General features: G+C 36.1%; 4 protein-coding genes across 23 annotated transcripts in view; 3 read left to right on the plus strand and 1 right to left on the minus strand.

The window, feature by feature from the left end:
* Positions 1-118: 118 nt before the first annotated feature.
* Positions 119-12,932, plus strand: B52 (serine and arginine rich splicing factor B52). Of its 20 annotated transcripts, none has more exons than XM_018023081.2 (12): positions 119-259; positions 2,270-2,393; positions 3,543-3,613; positions 5,184-5,264; positions 6,046-6,069; positions 6,223-6,279; positions 6,502-6,571; positions 10,672-10,745; positions 10,835-11,053; positions 11,519-11,650; positions 11,991-12,113; positions 12,186-12,932. In XM_018023081.2, exons 2-12 carry the CDS (start codon positions 2,271-2,273, stop codon positions 12,340-12,342), a joined length of 1,131 nt encoding a protein of 376 aa, XP_017878570.1. In that variant the 5' UTR covers positions 119-259; position 2,270; the 3' UTR covers positions 12,343-12,932. The 20 variants fall into 20 exon arrangements, with proteins under 20 accessions (XP_017878570.1, XP_017878567.1, XP_026668594.1 ...); XM_018023078.2 differs by lacking the exon at positions 5,184-5,264 and adding an exon at positions 5,294-5,389; XM_018023080.2 differs by lacking the exon at positions 2,270-2,393 and adding an exon at positions 2,429-2,555 and having other exon boundaries at positions 120-259.
* Positions 12,933-13,014: 82 nt separating this feature from the next.
* LOC108623977 (uncharacterized) lies at positions 13,015-15,842 on the plus strand. The gene is given in 8 exon segments (XM_026812795.1): positions 13,015-13,575; positions 13,656-13,741; positions 13,803-14,206; positions 14,209-14,521; positions 14,610-14,775; positions 14,951-15,077; positions 15,153-15,331; positions 15,709-15,842. Coding segments are annotated over 8 exon segments (1,599 nt in total). The 5' UTR covers positions 13,015-13,376; the 3' UTR covers positions 15,834-15,842.
* Position 15,843: 1 nt separating this feature from the next.
* swi2 (Protein singed wings 2) lies at positions 15,844-18,728 on the minus strand. The gene is made up of 10 exons (XM_026812748.1): positions 18,700-18,728; positions 17,856-18,020; positions 17,593-17,755; positions 17,300-17,456; positions 17,064-17,212; positions 16,784-16,972; positions 16,497-16,655; positions 16,261-16,371; positions 16,090-16,179; positions 15,844-16,029 (listed from the first exon to the last, which is right to left on the minus strand). The coding sequence occupies exons 1-10, from the start codon at positions 18,726-18,728 to the stop codon at positions 15,844-15,846; spliced, it is 1,398 nt and encodes a 465-aa protein (XP_026668549.1).
* A 541-nt stretch (positions 18,729-19,269) lies between these two features.
* The window catches only part of LOC108624076 (angio-associated migratory cell protein), a 3,062-nt gene continuing 716 nt past the window's right edge, over positions 19,270-21,615 (plus strand). Inside the window, exons 1-6 of the mRNA XM_018023098.2 lie at positions 19,270-20,151; positions 20,224-20,480; positions 20,555-20,699; positions 20,769-20,968; positions 21,036-21,233; positions 21,305-21,486. Coding sequence (XP_017878587.1) covers positions 19,959-20,151; positions 20,224-20,480; positions 20,555-20,699; positions 20,769-20,968; positions 21,036-21,233; positions 21,305-21,486 — 1,175 coding nt within the window. The 5' untranslated portion in view covers positions 19,270-19,958. The remainder of the gene's footprint in view (positions 20,152-20,223; positions 20,481-20,554; positions 20,700-20,768; positions 20,969-21,035; positions 21,234-21,304; positions 21,487-21,615) is intronic.

Raw genomic sequence — 21,615 nt, forward strand, 5'->3', positions numbered from 1 at the left:
AATTATATTTTATTATGTAAAACAATTAGAATCTCTTTTAAAATTATAGGAAATTCATCACGTGAAGCGTCTGGCAACGAGAGTCGGATATCTGCCGGCTGTGTCTTCCGTCCTGTAAACCCCGTTTCGTGTCCGTTATTGCAGCGAGCCATCTTACCTCAGACGCCGATCATTACTTCTTCTAGTAATTTCAATAGTATCGTGTCGTGTAAGCATAAGGTTTCAGTGGACAAAGCAACGTTATTTTACATATATTCAGGTAAGTTTGTAAACACGTTTCTTTTTCCTACGATATTACGTATGCATTTAGTAAGTAAGTGAATTGTTTGCAAATACACCATTTTATGCGGATATGAAGCCGCATTCTTCGTTAAGTATTTAGAAATGTCGCGTCGCTACGATTTACCGCTGATTCATCGTGACCAAAATGCTCAAATCGTGCATTTCTCGTTATAACAGAATAGAAACTATTATTCCACACCTTTTTGTAATTATTTGTTTGTGACGTGGCAGTAACTTTTACAAGATACTGCATCGTAGGGATACTTGCCCACGAGATTTTTTTTGTCCATTTACGACAAGATTTCTTCTATATATTCTCGTTGCTACGCATTTCTATAAACTAACGTTACAAATAATTCGTAATTCAAGGGGGATGTATCAGGAATGTTTGTCGTATCAGTTTCGGAAAGATTTTCGTAACGTTGGAATTGTTTCGTAATATAGATAATTATTTTGTGTATCCCTGCAAAAAGCAATGATACGTTTCAAGGAAACGAAGTTATCGCGTCATTTCCTTTGTGTAGTCTTTGTGTCGTCTTTGTGTCCGTCCAGTAAATTGCGTAGCATACAAAGAGCAATCGTTGAACCGCCATTTTATGAAACAACACGACATGGATTTGTCGAAGTTCTCGAGCATATTGCGCTTTATTTAGACTAAAGTACTATCTCTAAATAATAAATCAATATGACCTTCCGTGAATGAAGTAAGAATATTGATAAAAGAAAGTTACTTATAATTTTCAATCTTCGAGAAAGCTAACGGTATGTAAAGAAACGAAGGTCGACGATACATAACGGTACACGGTCTCAGACTTCGATTAGAATTTTTCAGTAACTACTAAAGCACAAATAGGAAGTAGATACTAGGATTAGATTGTAGTTAATTTGAAAGCCGATGTTTAAATAATAATAAACATACGGTATACTGAAAATTAAGTTTCATTTATATTGCAAGTTAGTTTGTCGTTTATTTTGTTTTAAATTTACGGTATTAGTCAGATTCGGAACGTTCAGGAATCCTGTGTTATGTCATAAATATTATTCAAATTATCATGTAGATAAAATTATTATGTAGATAATGATTCCGAACGTGGCTAATGCTCGTGTTCAATTAGTAAGTTGTGTAAATACTTCTTGGCTGAGTAAGCATGGAGATAAACACCTTAGTATACAAATAGTGATTCATATTCCAACAGCGTGCGAATTATTGAGTCGCTCTTAATTCGAATACACATAGACAGAGAATTTCTGTTACCCACAAGTGCATGAGATGTGCTTAACATAGCCATAAAATTGTATTAAACTAAATAGTTCACTTTCTTTTGACAAAGAAATAAATATGATCAACTTAACAATCTGTAAGTTATTTTCAACTGTTTTACATCGTTATAGTGCTCTTGAAAAAATTAATGTCATAATAAATATATTAACGCTTATCAAGATTATTTGTTTCTTAATACATAATTAATATGCCACTTCAAAAATAATATATAGCATGTAACTTTGTATAAATTGATACACAATTTACATTAACATGACTATTGATAGCTTGATATCTTGTAAGCTTGATTAATACATAATTTTAGTTTTTGCAATAAAATATGATTCGTCTGATATGAATGAGAGTATGTCCAAGTATGTCAGCTGTACGAGATAGGTTTGGAAACAACCTCACAGTCTTATATTTCACAATAGCACCTCAATATTGCACTTGTGATTTGTTGCAATTTAGTTGTTCGCAAATAGTATTTGATCTGCTAAGCTTATTTGATTTGTTCCTTACATGAATTCTTCTAATTGCTCTCTAGTGATGAAATTATAAATTCATCGATATCAATTTTATTCCTTATTGTTATACATGGTTTGCATTGCCATTCTCAGCCAGAATATTGGAAATTAACATAACAGTACTTATGTTGTCATGTGACTAAATGGCAGGTTCTTAAAGTAGCCTGTTATGTATGGTGTTTTTATATTTTCCTTTAAGAATGAGCACCCGAGTATTCGTTGGTGGATTAACATACCGGGTGAGAGAGCGCGACCTTGAGAAGTTCTTCCGGAAATATGGTAGAATCAAGGAGGTCGCTATGAAGAATGGATTTGCCTTTGTGGTAAGTCTAATGTGGTTCAATTGTTTTTTTTACAGTATGGTAGGGACAAGGGTCTATGTCGGTGGGCTTCCATACGGCACCAGGGAAAGAGACCTTGAGAGATTTTTCAGAGGCTACGGTCGTTTCCGTGATGTCCTCATCAAGAATGGTTACGGCTTTGTTGTAAGTACTTCAATCAAATCTCATACCACAACACCTGACACTTTACTCTAGTTCGAGAATGAGCATTCGGTGCATAACGCTGGCTACGTGCAGTTTACGTCTTGGATGACACGCACACGTTTATCGCTAGATTGCGGATTTTATGCATTTATAGAAAAACTGTATCTGCAGTAGAGATAAAAAACACTTTCTATGTACATGAACATTAAAAGGTGAGTGCATACTGGAATGCTTAAATGATAAAAGAAATTGCTGTCTAAAATTCATTTTATAAATTGATACAAACAATTATGCATAAAAATCCGCGGTCTACTTATCATATTCGGCATGTGAACATTAAGATTGTCACGCCACTCAGTGGATGAACAATATGCGTGTGTGCGGGTCTTCTCATAATTCGAGTACGTAGTCGCTCACAAATCGCACGTTGCTCATTCTTGCTCTATCCAGTTTGGTCTTGAATTTTTGTAATCTTCGTGATTGCGTTCATGCAAATGTTAACTTAAAGAATCGTCGATTGCTTTGTTAATTCGACGCTGATCAAAGTGTATAGAGAGTAAAGTGTTGTCACTTCGAAAATAAATTGAACTCGTGAGTTGATCTGACCTACCTTGAGCCCTGAACACATTGATACTGTGGCTGCTTAATGGAACTGTGTGCTGGTTTTCATCAATTAATCTACAAATGTTTGTAAGTTATGTATGATCAAAGGGAAATCATCTTACTTATAATTGGATATTTAATTATTCATTACTTATAATTTCGAATAAAAATTATAGGCCAAATTAAAAAATTTTTAGATTTCTGTACTAAAAATTGTTTCAATTTTCAGTAAAATTCATAAGCATCTATATTAATTATTGTATAATCTGTGAATTGTTAAGAAGTAACAAATAACGTGAATGATACAACGTAATGGTGCATGTACAGTATGAAAACGTATTGATTCTATTAATATGATTCACAATAGATGTATTTTGTTTACAGGAATTTGATGACTACAGAGATGCAGATGATGCGGTCTATGAGCTCAATGGGAAGGAGCTCCTGGGAGAAAGGTAATACTTCGCTTATTGTTCTACACCTACACAATTTGTACATAATAAACATAATATATTAGAAGTATAGAGAATGGTGTAGGTAGCATGTTTTGCATGATAAGTTCCACTTTTCATTGCCATTATTTAATTCTTTTTTTTATTCATATTTTGATATTGTTAAATACACTTCTAAAAATAGTGTGATTATCAGAAGTGATAAAACAGATACTTTTATTATCTCGCATTATAATTGTGTTTTAAACAGGGTGCTATACTAGCATTTTATCAAAAAATTAAATAAGTTATTTTTTTAATTACTTTTGCTGTTTTAGAATGAAACTTCGTTAATGTTGCACAAAATCAGTAAGGATTGTATATGAGAAGCAATAGCATTAATAGAGTTTTTTTCTTTTATCCTTTTATATACTACTGAGTAAAGTACTTTCGTTCTAGATTCCCCAGTTATTTGTATTTGAAATTAAAGGCATTTTAGAATATTAATTGTTCAACAAAAATTTTGTAATTGATGTGAGAAAAATCGTATAACAAATATCTTCACTTCTACATATTATAAAGGAAAAATCATTATTCTTTTTTGAAACAAGTCATTCGTAAACTAGTATGAGATTGTAAATACTACTTGCACTTTAAAGTTTTGTTTTTATTAATGAACATATTTACATATATTTTTAATGTTTCTTTTTAGAGTCCTTTATTAATATTAATCTGCTGTTGCTTCTGTATAAACGTAAACACAAATATATCATATATTTTTTCTTTCGTCATCGCCTTTTTAAGTTTAACCAGACGGCGTCTGTCCTCCAAATTATTGATTGGGTTTGATCTGGAATAAAAGTGCATCTTACTTAAATAGCCGATATGACTTGCCGCCATTTTGAACTACTTCCATCAATTCCCCGATATATACATATGTGTGTAATATAAAGTGAAACTATACTTTGTAAATGAATGTCTCAACATTTTCAGTAATGTATATTGCTTCTTTGACAAAAAATACCGTTTTATATAAGCAACAAAGAAAAATAAGAGAAAATACAAATACATATTTTTGTAAGCATAATTGTTGAACGCGTTTTCATAATTCTCTGGTGATCGTTTACGAATCTTTTGCTCGATTATTAAAAGTAATAGCAAAATGAAAAGAAAGAATGAATACAGAAATTCTGATCCCAGTTAATTATGAGAAAGCTCCGAGAATTGTTTCTACAATTACATATAACTTAGATCGACAAAATATAAGTATAAGTTACGAGTTATGGGTGAACAGCAATTGAAAAGTTAGCTGAGGGGATGAAAAAAGAAAGAGAGAAACAAAATACGTTGATGATGATGATAATCGTGATGATGATGCTGATGATGATGATGATAATGATGATGATGAGGGGACAGCGCCTCAATGGCTGGACTTTGTAGATAAAGAACGAGGCGGGATGATATTTGAACGGATTTCGAAGGAGGAGGCTGAGGAATGGAAAGAAAATGGATAAGAAGGATGGAAGGAAGGAAGCAGCCTTTAGAGTAAGAATTAGTCGAGGACTTAGGCGGGGTTTTGTTGGGTGTGTTTCAGAGTGGCGGTGGAGATAGCACGGGGTGTTTCAGGGAGGCGAGGCGACCGTGGCTACGGACGCTCACGCTCCTGGAGAGACAAGTAAGCATATCCAATGTGTCTTGTTACAGAATTACTGTAGAGAGGGCCCGGGGGACACCTAGGGGTAGTGACCAGTGGCGCTATGGTGACTCCCGTGGTGGTTATGGGGACTCGAGGCGATCTGCGTAAGACACGCTATCCTTTTTTTTATTTTATCAGAGCGATCATTATCCCCTCCTCCCCTGCAGGCAGACAACTCGAGATATGCAAAATCTTGGCAAATACATTTTGCTTATTTGTTTTTAACGAAATTAATAATTTCCTTGGATATTTTCACGTATTAAGAATTAGTCATTCCTATGTCTGTTTCGAATAAATAATTAATTGAAAAATGGATAGTATGAGTAAAGAATGATTTTGCATATCGCCCGTACAGGGAAGAACGTAACCTTGGATATGATAAGCTCTAGAATAGAAAAAGAGAGTGAAAGGGTATGTATGTCGGAGAGAAAGTGTATGAAAGGGAATGAATGAATGCGAAAAAGCTTGCCAATTTGCATACGATGAAAGTTCGTCTAGGCACACAGGCGAAATCTAATTAGTTTTCGAATTGGTTGTCTTGGATTTGACTGCTCTTTCGAGTACGTCGAATTATAACTGGAAGTAACGAAGAATCATCTCTCGTTAGCTGAAAAAATTTCTAACGTAATCCAAAAAAAAGAGATAAAAGACAATGCCTAGTGAATACCCTCCCAGACGTTATTGTTTATTACTTGTAGTTGAGAGAGGTGGATCGATGTAATTGGCGACTAATAGATGTGTGGTATTGTGTTTGTTACAGCCGAGACGATATGCGGCACGACAGGTACGCTATTGCTGCATTTTGAGTAGATTTGATTCGATTGGAACAGGTGATTGATTGTGTGCCTGAGCAATGAGTGCAGAATCTGTAGTTATTTGCTAAAAGGATTAATCCAACGATCCGTTATTTCTGTTCACATGAAATCCCTTTTTGCAGAGATAGTGTGAACAGAAACACGAGGACCGCATCTAGCTACAAGCAATCATTGCCCAGGTACATACATCCAATGTTACGCTCTAACGATACATATTAAATAATTTATTCAGTTTCTAAATAATTGCAATATAATCAAGTATTTAAAATTAAATCAGTTTTAGTTTCCAATGATTAGAGTTTCGCTATTAATTACGTATAAATTAAAGTCAGGTCCAAGACAAACCTGCTTCTATTGGAATAATAACAAATTTAATAATATTGGTATTTTTCATTTTGTAGATATGGACCACCAACACGTACTGAGTATCGTCTTACCGTGGAGAATTTATCGAGTCGTGTCAGCTGGCAGGTAAGCAACATCTGTACCTTTGGCTTCACGCTTAAATATATCAACACAATTTGATAGCTTTTCTCGTGAGTTTGATTGCTACTCGAGGTTTCCCACAACTATGTCGAATATTTCTCTATATTTTCTCGCTCTGGCGTTTCGTTCAATCCGCAGTTTCGTGCTATTCCCCGAGTCGAACCAAACTTACAAAGCGCGGCATTTTTAGCATTTAATGTTTTTTATTACGTTTTTCTTTCGTCACTTTTATGTTCGTTTATCCGTATATCCGAAAAAAACTCTAGTCCGAGTTTACAAAAAAAATATAAAGATGTACATTTTGATCAAGTAAGTCTGTGGCATACATTGTATTCGAAATCAAATTTTGTATCCCGATAACTTTCGCTCGACGATGAGCTGAGAAAATACGAATAAAAGAAGTGAAAAAACAATGAATGAAAGGTGCAGAGAAACAAGGGGACGAGAAAGGAAAACGTGAACCCTGAAATCAAAGAACGAGGGGCATGAATATGTGAATATCATATGATTCTGGAACAAGAGCAACAGAGATACACCGAGGAAATCTTAATATGTCGTTTCACGTAGACTCTTTGGAAGAAGAGGTGTCAAGGACTAGAAGACATCGAGAAGCAACGAGCAATGGAGACGAAGAAGAAGACACGAGATAGAATAACCGAGAAGGACAATTTTGGGAAGGAATGGGAAATGCAAACGATGTGGGAAATACCAGGGCGCACTTCGTCTTTCAAAACACTTGATCCGAATAAGAAGATGTATATACGTATACATCTGTGTTAACACGAGTTTTCAATGTCCATGCCAACGAATTAGAGAAAGAAACGTACAAAAATAGAGCTCACGTTTGGGGGCACACGTGGACCAAGTCTTACTTGATCAATATACATTGCATACATATATACAAAATATATATCGTATAATCGTACTTTTCGGATGATTGGTTGACTTTTGATGAATACAAAAAAAAAACATATTCTCTCGCTCAATCGAATTCTCTCGATTCTTCGACGTTCTCCTTTTTCAATTTATTATTTCATTTACGTTCGGCCAACAGTTGAGAAAAACAATAAAAATTGATGTTCTTTCCGAAGAGCCATGTCCTCTTCGCCGTGGAGGGGTGAGACCGGTAGGGCCAATATGACTGATGATGTGCGATGATAAAGATGACGATGCACGCGATGTGGGCCCGCCTTGAGGTCAAGTGGCACCAGGTTGGTTTCTGAGGTGTCCCGGGTGAGAGAGATAGCCGCGTGGCACTGGGTACACCTACCACCTACCACCTTCTACTACTTGCGCAGTGATACGTGGTGAAAAAACCCAGTGGCGAGATAGGTTCTTACCGTATCTGCGATCCTTCATCAAAATCGCTGGGAGAGAAAATACGTCGTCTGCCTTCTACTCTGCGATCATCAATGACTCTCTGACCTGTATCTTTACCTGTGGATGTGTTTACCAATCAATCAGCCAACAACAATCACGCTACTTTACTCATACTTTCCGTTCTACTACTACCTATCACCTCTCTCTTCTTCACATCCCTTATCAAACATCATATTACTCTTTGAATCCTTCCGTATTATACGCATTCTCTTGCATCCAATCACCATCTATATTATTGACCTTTTCACGATTGCCCTTCATAATTGACCGTTCCCCTATCATGTAACTACTGTTACTGCTATCACATTTGTTACTACACCACGACTGTTACTGCTACTGGTACGCCACCAACCTAGCCATCTAGTAAGTCAGGCAGCGGCCACCCATGAGGGCATACACGGGCCGAAACCCGAACCATCCGCGACTACGCCACACAGATCCGATTCGACCCGACCAAGCGCCGTTGTGTCTGGCCTTTCTCTCTGTCCGTAAGCAAGGTGGTGCCTGGGCCCAAGGTAAATGCGTCACCTTAACCGAGTGTACTCTTTAGATATATACATTATTATATATCTCTATATATATACACTTACACACTTTTGTAACTTGTCCTCTTATTGGTATCTTAATTAAGATATATCTATCATTGTGTATCTATTAACTGTGCACCAATAGTTCAGGTGTTTTCTATACCATTATAGATCCTATCGAAAACGATCGACGGGCTTGTAGCCACGCACGCGCAAATAGAAAACCAACTACCACAGACAGCAGATAAAAGATTAATCATTTATTTATTTATGTATATGTATTATTATTACTATTATTATTATTATATATATATAAAGTGTGCTCGAAATTAGGCATCCGTTCTTTTTACAACAGTATATCGCAATAATAGTTTTCCACGTTTTGTGTATATATTTTGTTTGACAAATCGTTTTTTGGATACCCCGGCGTATTCACGTCTTTTTTTCTCAATATGAACGCTATTTATGTTCCGTTCTCATTTCAAATGAGAAGTGAAAATCAACTTTTCTTTATGCAAGGCAATTTCTCTCATCGTCGTGTTATTGCAACAATCTTCTTGTTTTCTTTGGGGTGTGCATAGAAGACACGCGTACCAAGGAACATTCTCAATTATCGAGCATCGTTGCAGATTATCCAAAGAATACAGATACAGTGTTATCGACCCGATTTCAATTACCGAGCCCTACGAGAGCACAATAGCGTTTAGGATCTCCGAAACGCATAGAACACAGGTTTTTTGAAAAAAGACGAAATCATGGCGTGTCATGGACGATTTACGAAGAAGACTCAAGACGAAAGACAAGAGTTACTCGCATGCACCTAACAAGAGAGAAACAGAGCCCACAACATAAAGCCGTACCTGGTTCCCACAAATACAAGAACAGTAACAACCGTGAACTTATACTACCAAATGGATACATTACTACGGATGATGCATCATCAAGGATAGACAACAAGTATGATCATCCTAAGTCACAGAGGACATAATTGACAAGGACTAACAATTACATCAAGAGGAACATAAATTTTCCGGAAGGGAAATCCCTTCAACGAAGAAATATTCCTACCCCTCTTCATCGATTATTCTCGGAAGGGAAATCAGCGGGAAATATTTTCATTTTTAGCTTTCGATGTTTGTAGGTTCTGATCTGTTCAGATTCTTCGGATACGATTCTCTCCTTTGTGAATATAAAATATATACTGTCTACATTTTGTACAGAAGGATTAAAATTTAATTTGTCTCTTTGAAATACAAGTTTGTTGTAATCTGGAAGGCATTTTAAAGGTCAAACCGAACGTCTTTTCAGCACACGCAGGATCATTCATCTCTTCCTTCATTCATTGTTTTGTTACATGAGCAACTGGTCTTTTTCTCTGCCTTATGCAGTTCCATCTTTTCAACGATCTATATAGTTTTTGATTGAACCATACAGTTTCTTTACGTTTTGTACAAATACGTAGAGAATAAATATAAAATCTTCTTCGGAAGTTTTTTATACAGGATCATGAACTCGATTATACATCTTATTGTGAGCTGCTCTGCAGAAATTATATTCAATTCGTTTGCAAAGAAATGTTTCTTCCTAGTTTAAACATACAATGTACTTTTCTGCAGGGTGGAGGTCTTATGAAACAAATAACTATACTTGTTTTAAAGATTGAATTGCATAAAAAGAAAGGTTGCATCAATCGCAGATACTAAATTCGAGCACATGATTTCAACATATGTTACCAACACTGAAGATTATGGACAGACAGGAGACTATTTGGCTCTTTCTGAAAGGATAGTTTTTCCGGTACATGGTATACATTTTTGGCCAAAGGAAGGAATACATTATCTCTTTCTCTCCCTCTTTCTCTTTATATATATGTTGGTGTATATATACATAGAAAGATAGTGTGAGAGAGAGACGAATATGTATATATATATTTTTTTATATATATACATTTGTATAGATTCATAGATATAGATGTAATACGTGTTAGAAAGTATAGTGGACAAAAGTGCACAGGATACATTTTAACCTTGAGCGTTAATCTTTCCAATATTAGGAACACAAAATTTAGTCTTACTCATATAAACGTGAATATTAATCGTACCTCGTTATGAATTAATTATTAAGACGCGTAGTGCTGCTATTACAATATACTAATTCGTGTTCTTGTGTGATATTCAGGATTTGAAGGATTATATGAGACAAGCTGGCGAAGTCACATATGCAGATGCACACAAACAGCGCAGGAACGAAGGGTGAGTCTTTTAATCCCAGAAACTAGTAATATGTAAGGACTTTTTCGATTTCAAGCTTCAATTAATTTTGTATAATTTAATGTTTACAGGGTTGTAGAATTCGCAACATACTCCGATTTGAAAAATGCTATTGACAAATTGGACAATACAGAACTAAACGGACGTAGGATCAGGCTTATTGAGGACAAGAGACGTGGTCGCCGTTCAAGATCCTCCAGTTCAAGGTCAAGATCAAGGTCTCGATCTCGATCTCGCCGCCGATCTCGCTCCCGCTCAAGGTATTATCGTCGTTCTCGAACCCGATCAAGGTACTGTCGGGGGCGACAATGTCTCCATCATTTTTTATTTTCCCACGGATCATTAGAGAATCCGGAAATGTCGGGTCAGGACGGGTTCTAGAAAATTTAGGGATTCCTGAATACGTTGAGATCCTCGATGATGTCCGAGATTCCCGAAAACGTTGAAGCCCGAAACTTTCGAGAATCCGTTTCAAAGACCGGGTTTTTTCATACACCTATAGTAATTGTATTTACAGCATAATCTTGATTTCTAATTTTAGCCACTGTAAAATCACTCTAAATTATTTGAATTTCCATCAGTTATTTTACTCTTTGATCATGTGTATTAGATGTATTCAGTTCATCTTATATGCATGGCACAAGAGATTCACTTAGAGCAACTTGGAAAGTTGAATCCTCTTAATTGCTCGTAGAAATTTTGTTAACGAATAACTTTTCAGTTTATTACAATACGATCTTTCTGTCTTTTACCAGGAGTCGCCGCAGTTCCCGTAGCCGTAGCCGTAGCGGACGCAGTAGCCGTTCTAAATCAAGGGCACATACTAAATCCAAGTCAAAATCCAAATCAAAATCGCCCGAACATAGCCGCTCACGATCTAAATCCAAGTAAGTATTATTCGATAACTCGGTGTCTCGTCACTTTTTAGTTTTTTAATCAGTGAATGAGCTTAAAGTGTATTATTTATTTGCTTTATTTCTTGCGCAATTATCAATAATCGAATTTCGTTGCGAATTGTCTCTACGTTATCGCACAACTTCACTCTCCCATCCGTTGGCATTGTGTTTGGGCTGGTTTCTCCGAAAACCTCTCATAGCTTTTTTTAACGTTTACACGAAAAATAATTGTTATCACTCATTTCGAAAGCGACAAAAAAAGAAATAATTTTTTATATTATTTGCTTCTATTCTCCTTTCACCCCTCTTCATTTGAACTATAATTTTGCAGATCAAGAGACCGCTCAAAGTCGAAATCTAAGTCAAAGTCCAAATCCAGATCTCGTTCTAGGTCCAAGGCTGAGAGGTCAAAGTCCAGGTCGCAGTCCAAATCCAAAGCCAAGTCTCCCTCGAAGTGAGTTCAGTCGATATATAATAATTCGCGCAAGAAAAGCAAATTCATAAGTCCCATATCATTAATATACAGATCTTCTTCCAGAGATAGATCTAGTCGCGAAAGATCGAGGGGTGACAGATCGAGATCCCGATCCGGCAGCAAGCATAGCAAAAGCCGCAGCCGTTCACGATCACCGATGAATGGTGATAAATCGCCTGAAAGTAATAAACTGGTGAAAGCCGATTAGAAGGAGAGTGTGAAGAAGAAAACAATGTCTTGTGAGCAGGAGGAAATGAGAGTTTCGGAGGAGAACTTTCCTCTTTCCGTTTCCTTTTTTCTATAATTATAAAAAAAACAAAAAGAAAAAAATATTCAAAAAGCCAATTTTTCATGCCTTTGTTTTTAAGACACGTCGATTAGTTTTTTAACATTATTATTACTTAAGAGGACGGGCGAATAAAATTTTAATGGGAAAGTATTTGTAAAATTTAAGACAAGGAACTATATAATTAACGCTCATCGGCTTAATTAATCACCTGACGACCTTGTATATGATTTACTTAATGGAACCAATCTTGTGCATTGGTTTCATACGATTTCATTTGTGTACTATATTTGGAGAGACAGAAAATTCGCATTTAGAGATGTAAGATGTCTTCATACGTACCTTACACGGACTCTACACATTTTTCGATGTATCGCCGTATATCAAGGAATTCCCTGTAATGGCTTTTTGTATATATTCCTAACAGTCACATTACGATAAGAGAAGTATGTAATGTGCATTAAATTTAGTGGTAAGAGGTATGTTATCAATAAAATTTCACGCCAAGCCTACTATTCGTCTTATTTTTTCATCAATATTGTACTTAATTGTTAAAGCAAGGCACAAAAGTGAACGAAGTGTTCATCGACGAGATAATACGAAGTCGACATTCAGTCGACTAGCTTCAATTTTTCTCGTTACTTATTTCATTTTATTAGTCTGTCAAACGGAGACACTGTTCTAATTAAGAATACGCGCAGCTTCCTTGCCAGTTCAACGATCCAACAGATGTTTGATGTCTCCTAAAAAGAGTTACCTTGAAATCATTGACAATCATTTTACTGGCAATATTCTATATTATCAACGCTGCTTCATCATCGTCGGCATTCCACGACGCTATTTATTCACTGATATGTAGATACATTGACGCAAAACAACGTTGATGAAGCAAGGTAACGTTGGTGATTTCAAGGTGATCCTCGTGAACAGGCTGAAACCCAGCCGGTGGCGTTCGAATGTCTGGACACAGGGACTCAACGTGTCAAAAGCATGAACTCCCAAAATCTTTACAAGGGACAGAGGATGCCGAGATTGTGTGGGGTATGATAACCGAGAGATTTCCAAATGCTGCACCGCTTTTGTGCGAAATGGAGGCGGTCATCGACCGTGCGGAGGATCTTCTTCAACAGCTGAAGACACCTTGTCGTGAAATCGGTAGAACGACACGAACGCATTTCTTCGTTATAAAATCTGTAGCTGTGGAGAGAAATTAAAAAGGCAAATTGATTCTTTAGAGACGTCGACCTCTTTTTGTACGCAAGATTCGGAAGAATCTACCCTTATGATTTCCGCTAGAGGATCACTGACTACCGAGAACGAAGTATGTAGAACATAATTCATCGTTAAAATTAAATGTGCAATTCAACGTGGAATCGCTACAGATTCTGGAAGAGGTTGAAATGACAAGTAGAACCGTAGGAGTCTCGGAAACGACTATCTACGAACAAGAAAGCGATACGAACGAACAGAATAAAGGATTGCTTTCTAAAGAACAGGTGACTGAGAATCTGTTCAGTGATTCGACTGTGATACATCCTCCTGTCATGAAGAAATATTCGAGCGATGAATCCGCCTCTATAAACGTTGAAACAATGAGTACGCACAGCTCTTATTTTAACGGAATTGAAATGATGTTTCGTAATAATTCAGTAGTAATCCATTCAGATATCGATGAAACGGCAAAGGAAGCGCGCAGCTTAGAGGGATGGGGTAAAATAGTGGACGATGCAATGCAAGGGATCATTGGTATTAGAAACAAATTAAAATCAATTCGTTTAATCGAAGATCGGTTTATATTTTAATTGTTACTTCAAAAGGGGATCAGCATATTAAGAAACCAGAGAAATCAATTGTGAAACATGTACCTCATGAAGAAACTAAAACTAGAAGGCATAAAGCAAATGGTAATTTATATTCACTTTCAATGCAGTACAAATGTTTAACATTAAATTATGAATTTCGCAAAGAGTCGTGTATTATTCTGCATCGTCAAGAATCCTCAGATATCGGTGATTCCGAGGTGGAGAACGATTTCGATGGAAACGCGAGGAGCCACAAATTAATCGAGATGAAGCAGGAACCCGTGCATCTTTCTTTTCAAGTAAAATTCTTTTTATTTTATATATTTGTAGCTCGATACAAAATAGTTACACTGTACAATTTATTCGTCGATTTAAAATTAATTGAAGGGTAGTGGTGATAAGAGCGCACCGAGAAAAGAAACGCCGTTGTGCATTCTAGAGGCATATGCAAATCGTTGCAATGTATCGGTCGAATATGAAAATATAACGGATGGTCCGCATCGTCACAAATCTAACGTGTACGTGATACGTGGAAATCTTGCAGGATTCGCTGGTAATGTCTTGCGTAAACATTTAATGAAATCATGCGGTGTCGTAAACTTTAAAACTCATTTCGCGATGTTTTCTATCCCGTACATACGTTCTAAATATTTTTTCAAAGTAAAGGATTACAACTGATGACTAGTAAAAATATTTCGTTGTCGATGTCTTGTAACTAAAAATTACAGTAACGTGCCGAGGTTTAACCGAAGAGTCGACTAAGAACGATTTAGCCGCGAAGATTCTGCAAATGATCGCGAACCGACAGATGAAGGACGAGAAACTCGGTCAGCTCGCGGAACTTACGAGGGACGAGTACGTAGCATGAAAAACTAATTGACTAGTCGATTTTTATTCCTGAACTATGAAAATTATGATTTCATCCGTAAGAATGATGAAGATAATTAATTTTGACACGGACGACCTGAAAGACACCGCTCAAAAGAAGCTGTATCAACTCTGTCTCGAAAAAGAGCAACAAGTTCCAAAATACTACATATCAAAACTGAAGACTTATCAGGGTTTTACTTATAATGCTACTTGCTACGCATTAGGCTACTCTACCGAAGGTTTATATAACAATTCTATTCTCCTATTTATCTTTAATTTAACTAAAATATTAGCAATTAATTCTTAATTAAATTTCATGTAATTGGCGATTTTCGTTACATTGGGCGCGTTGTACTTCGGCGACCACTGCTTGTACGGTGACGTTCCTCTGACCAACAGTGGTGTCCAAAATACAATGAGCACAATGCAACGATAACTGCTAGGAGACATGTTAACATTTAAAGTACGTTACCTCTGAGAACAACTGGCAGTAGGCAGTTTGCCTACCATCAGGTGCAATTTTTAGTCGATTAAAACTAAAAGATGGCACATCACCCCTTAAAATTTGTCTCACTGGTAGCCGAATACCCTGCGTTGTTTTCTCTGCATTCCGTAGGATGTGGTGTGAGAGAGTGCGTAGCCAAGAAAGCCGCTGCTGATGAATTGTACCAAAAATACTGCGAGGGTCAGAAGCCGACGCTCAAAGTACGTATTGATAATGCCTTTATCGACTCAGTTTAAAAAATCGTTCTTATGGTATTTTGGTGACGATCCAAGGCAATTTGCCCGTTTTCTTGAAGCACCAATAATCGTAGAGTAATTTTCCAATGATGAAAAATATCAGTAATGCTAGGATAATATTTAAAACGTCCAAAGGATGGATCAAAATATTTTCCTCCGGCGATACGCAAATCTCGGTACGTTTTAAATCTCTTATCTATAAAGAAATTTCAATTGTACGGAAATAATTTCATTTCGAAGATCATCGAATACTTACGATTTTACCAGAGTTCTCATCTCCGTTATTAAGCGAACACTTAACATCGTTAGTGTCTTTTACTATGTTCGTATATCTAATGATTAAATCCTGGAATAATTATATCGGTTTTATATCGTTTTTTAAACTCAGTCAACATTATCTAATATATATTTCACTGAAACATATTACCTGAAAACCTGGAGTAAAGAAACAGTCGCACTGCCACGGGTTCTTGCCAAGAAACAAACTCACAGCGTTTTGATTGTGTTGTAACGCGTTTTGTAGAGCGTACGTGGGCAACTGTAATAGCGACAGAAAATACTTATCTCCCATTAATCTCTTAAACCGTAATTAAAATTTAATCGAATGCAAATCTCTTGATTATTTATGTTCCAGTAATATGTTCTCAAGAACATTATACAAACATCGTTTAATTTGTTTCCACGAAGATCAAGTACACGAAAACGGTCCACCCAGCTAGATCCCTCTAATTTAACGATCGATCTTATCATATTATTGTCCAGATACAGGTCTATCACACCTTCGTAAACAGGATTTGTCGTAAGTGGCGTCACATCTGTTATCTGTAATTAAAATTCCTTCTCCTATTTCTAAAATATAAAATCCTTTCGAAAATGAACATATTTTTTAAGAGTTCAAACTTTATTTCTGTTCATTTTGTTCAATGTTAAATTTTATCTACGATCGCGACCTGGTTGCCAGACAAGCGAAGAGTGGTGGTGTTCGCAGGCAAGAAGTTCGGCATCTCCGTTAAACCACGATGGCTACAGTTCACCGAAGTAAAAGCCGTCAATTGCTTTTGGATATGCTTCCCTCCGTTACCAAGCACATACACTAATTCGCAGTCACACACAGTCTTTCTACATTCGTCTTTCAACGTCTAAAATAAGAAAAATCGTCGAGTTCGATAGATCCTATACAGATTTATATTGTGAATAAAATATGGTACTGTGTAATTGTCAGTCCGTTACATTAATTATTTCCACAACTGGAATCAACGGTCTGCCATCGTACGGCACCGTGCAACGCAGATGCTCTTTGTCCGTGATTTTGTGGCTTAAAGAACCTTTTCCTTGATCCAGTATCCACTTCGTATTCTCGGAACATTTTAAAGGATTACCTTATATATAAATACATACATTATTTGAAACTCTATTGTATTTGAAGATCCTATCTACAAGCAAGTGGCAAATATTTTGTGTTTTACCAGAAAGGTAAACGTGATGCAACGAGTGTATGTTAAATGTTTCAACGTCAATTTCTTGAAGGCTATTGTTCCTAACGTCGAGAATCTTTAAGTTTAAAAGATCGTCAAACGCGCCTCTTGGTAATTCTTTCAGTTCAGTTTCTATTATTTCAAGTTTCTAAAAAAAAAATAATTTTTGAAGCTATCCTAAAGTGTGCATTTAATAGCGAAAAGAAATGAAGAGTTCACAGCAAGGAACCGTCAACTCGAATTTCAGTTGCCTATCTAAGGGAGCTCTTCGAATATAATCGTACCTCGATCGAACGAGACTTATTTGAAAAGGTTGAAACCAATCTGGTTAAATTGCTCTTCTCAATTATCAGCTTTTTCAAGGATGAAAATCCTTGCAAAACGTCTTGAGGATCGAAGGTCTCTGCAGGCCAATAACAGAGCACCAGAGTTCGCACGTATTCACCTCTGAATAATAATTTTTAAATGCTTTTTTCCGTTCGCGAAGCAGCTATTGAAACACTTATTACTACTTATTAGTAAGCAATACAGCAATGGTGATAATTACTCGGACTTCCATTTATCCTCTAGACCGTGAAAACAAACCAAACGTTGATCGTGTTCCTTCAAGTCGCACGTCCTGCTAGTATTTGACTTTGCCTGACGCAAATCGCAATTTTCTTCGGTCGAGTTCGCCGACGAAAATCGTAGATGCAACCAAATGAATGTTATCCTGATCGCGAAACGAATCAAATTTTATTGTTTTAGGAACATATTTGCGATTTCGCATAAGAATCTGCGATCTGCTCATGAGTTTTTATTATTGAAATAGCAGCATGGTATTATCTAATCTACGGCTCCCTAATTCTCTGACAAACACGGAAGCAGGTGAAACTTCTTATGACGCTACAGTTTTTCAACTTTCGTAAATAGTAATGATCTTCAACTACTTATCTAATCTCTACTATTTTAGCTTCTTTGCAATTCAGAAAACACTTGAAATTTAAGGATGTATTGGCTATACAGTCAAGGGTACCTGTATAAAAAGCTTTTCGCCAGCGTCGATAATTAATTGAATATTTCCTTCTATACTTTTTAGCACGTAGCTATTTATTATTAGCATTATTTTTCCGACGTCTGATTTCTTCTTAATTATAGGAAATGCGTTTTTCTAAGGTACATAAACTTTTGGGATTGACTGTATAGCTAATACATCCTTAAATTCTTATTTTTCTCCTTTGAATTCTGTACAATTAGTTCAAGCACGAATGTAAAATTTATTTGATCAATTTTGTGTTTAGAGCACCGTGTCGTTACCGGAAAAAAAGGAATTAGAATGATGAAGTATGGATCGCAAGAGTCATTTGAAGCAGAATCTCAAAAAGGAATAAAAAAGAGAACAATTTACTCACAGAAGAAGGTAACGTGATATTTTCCACATATTAAACAATCTTTTTTCAAATGAGAATCATTTAAATGAGAAAAACTGAGAAGAACGAAAAAGCGATCTTTTCATCAGTGTTCGAAATCTCTTTTAATAGCCCCAGTACTTAGATAAGAAATAGATTGAACGTATTCGAATGATGCGCGATTGTCAACTGAGGGCTGACAATGCTAATGAAAAGATCGAAACTGATCCACTACTGTCAGATGAATAACTAACATAAGACGATTCGAGGATTTAACTAGAAGAGAACATATTGCAAGATGCGAGCGCAGACGCAGATATTCGATTTACATAGTGCGTTAAATGCATATTGCGATAATTAGATGTTTTAAGATAAGGAAAAAACAATTAGTAATCATTAACACGACCATATCACGTACCGTTGTGGTGTTGAACATTGCTTTATTTAATATACATTAGAATTTCAAATCAATTTATTTATGGAAGCAGAGTACATAATAAAATCATCTATTTATAAACTTCGCTTCAATCGATTGTCCTTATTTTATATAATTTTTATAAAATACATAAACTACGGCTACTGTATGTATAGGATAATATATAAACTTGTTATTACCCCAACAGAACTCAATATTTACAATATTACAGAACAGCAAAGTTGAAATATTGTGATCTTGCAGTACAATATTTTTGCCACGTTGCTGCAATATTGAGTACTGTTGGAATACGTACCGTAAACCACTACGTGTTTTTAATATAGTAGGCGAAGCAGTAATAAAAGTCATAAAATCGAGTTCAAATATCATTATACGAATTATTTTATATATTCTATCTAATTGTGTCATCGTGTTCGTGATTTGAAATCTGAATCTGAAGCTCAGTTCAGAGTAGATAGTTCACCACGCTTTCCATCTAGGAAAATTGTATGTGGGTCGGAAACGTGGTCGGGAATCGTTTTGGGTAGCCGTACAGAACGTATAGAATAGAGTTCAACGGAATACAGATACAGACACGAAATGATTCATTTTAACCGAACGTTGTTGTTGAACGTCGGACGTTGGACGTTTGAATTTTCACTTTTTCCAAAAATAAACCTTGCATTTTATTAATCAGACCACGGGAATATAACAAAGCTTAAAAGCAAGGCTTTCACGTGACTATAACGTCTATCGTCAAAGATTTAATTACTTTGAGTGGCTTCCAATTAAATACATTGTTAAAACGTGACCTGTTGCACACTTTATTAAGTTCTTAAAGTAAACTATGCAAAAGGATACATCACCGTCGTCTTCAGACATGGCTAATCACGCTGAAGATGATGATATGGTATACATAGGTGATGTGGAAGAAGTGATTGATAATTTTGATGGGGAAGAGATTAAAGAAGAAAATGTAATGGAAATGGATACACCAGAATTAGGAGACTCAGTGTTTGTGTTCACTACTCACAAACTAGGTGGAGATAATTTCATTTTATATTTTGATTGAAGTGCAGCATGAGAATTAATATTTGGCATTGAAATTTTAGGTTCTGTCTTCTGCGGATCTTTAACTAAAAATGGAAAACTAGCTACCACTGGAGGGGAAGAAGACAAAGCTTACGTTTGGGATACGTCGACAGGAGAGATTGTTTTAGATTGTGTGGGTCACAAAGACAGTATCATTTATTCGGCATTTAATCATGACGAGTCGTTGGTGGCTACTGGAGACATGAGTGGTATGATACAAGTTTGGAGACTGTCAAATAAATCCAAGATTTGGGATTACAACATGGGTGATGCTACCGTTGGTTCATTGTTTGTAATTGGGTCATAATGTTACAAATTTCAGCAAACTGAATACATGTTTCATACTTGCAGTGGATGATGTGGCATCCAGGGACAAATGTTTTATTAGCGGGATCTGTTGATGGAGAAGTATATATGTGGAAAATACCTGATGGGGATTGCAAAATTCTACAGGGATACGGTTGTAGGGCAGAGACTGGCGCAATATTTCCAGATGGTATTTGTTATTGCTTTACATTATACTGCGATTTAAGACATAACGATGTAATTGAATGAAATGTTTTAGGAAAACGTATTGCAGTAGGCTACGAGGATGGAATTATTAAAATATATGATTTAAAGACAAATACTGTGTTATCAACCATATCTTCTGCATTGAGCCATTCTTCCACTATAACTACCATTGATTGTCATCCAGATAATAATATAGTACTTTCTGCAGCTGTAGATGGAAAGACCATTATCAGTACATCAAAAACGGGAAAGGTAATGAAATTAATTGTAATTGATTCTATATCGAGATAGTCAGTGTAATATTATTTAAAATTCTTAGATAATTTCAGTTCTGCAAAATCTTAAAAATGTTGAGCAAAATAATGTTATGGACAACGATGAAGAGGCAGAAAATGACGAAGGCAATTGCGACAGCAATTGGGTAGAAACAGCGGCGTTCTGTAAAGATCCTGCATTTCAAGTTGCTGCGACTGGTACAGTTAACGGAGAGATTTTTATCTGGGACATTGCGAAACAAGTATTACTACTTTCCTTCTTGAGTGCAACTTTGGAATTTCAGACCAGGGTAACTTTCATTATTGTTATTAGATACTCAGACAAAAAATAGCACAAGAAAGTGGAATATCTAAACTCGTATGGAAAGGAAACACGAGTATATTATTTTCGGCGGGATTAGATGGTATTCTGAGGTGTTTCGATGGAAAAAATGGTGAATGTTTACGTTCATTCACAGGACACGTGGCAGACATTCTTGACTTATCCATCTCTGAGTAAGTTCAAAAGACTATCTGTGTATATTATTTTTATATTTTATTAAAAGAATACATCGATGTTTTTACAGAAATGGAGAAAAAGCGTTAACAACATCTGACGACTCTACAGTTAGAATTTTTGATATT

The sequence above is a fragment of the Ceratina calcarata genome, unplaced genomic scaffold, assembly GCF_001652005.2.
Source record: "Ceratina calcarata isolate Rehan_Ccalc_2016 unplaced genomic scaffold, ASM165200v1 scaffold297.2, whole genome shotgun sequence".
NCBI classification, from domain to species: Eukaryota; Metazoa; Arthropoda; class Insecta; order Hymenoptera; family Apidae; genus Ceratina; species Ceratina calcarata.

Coding starts and splice junctions, on each gene's coding strand:
- B52 (XM_018023076.2), top strand. CDS start 2,430: ATGGTAGGGACAAGGGTCTATGTCGGTGGGCTTCCATACGGCACCAGG. Junction 6,280..6,501: donor TACAAGCAATCATTGCCCAG/GTACATACATCC, acceptor TTCATTTTGTAG/ATATGGACCACCAACACGTA. Junction 12,114..12,185: donor AAAGCCAAGTCTCCCTCGAA/GTGAGTTCAGTC, acceptor ATTAATATACAG/ATCTTCTTCCAGAGATAGAT.
- swi2 (XM_026812748.1), bottom strand. CDS start 18,728: ATGTGGAAAATATCACGTTACCTTCTTCT. Junction 16,973..17,063: donor CAGTTGTGGAAATAATTAAT/GTAACGGACTGA, acceptor TTCTTATTTTAG/ACGTTGAAAGACGAATGTAG. Junction 16,372..16,496: donor GTGGAAACAAATTAAACGAT/GTTTGTATAATG, acceptor TCGCTATTACAG/TTGCCCACGTACGCTCTACA.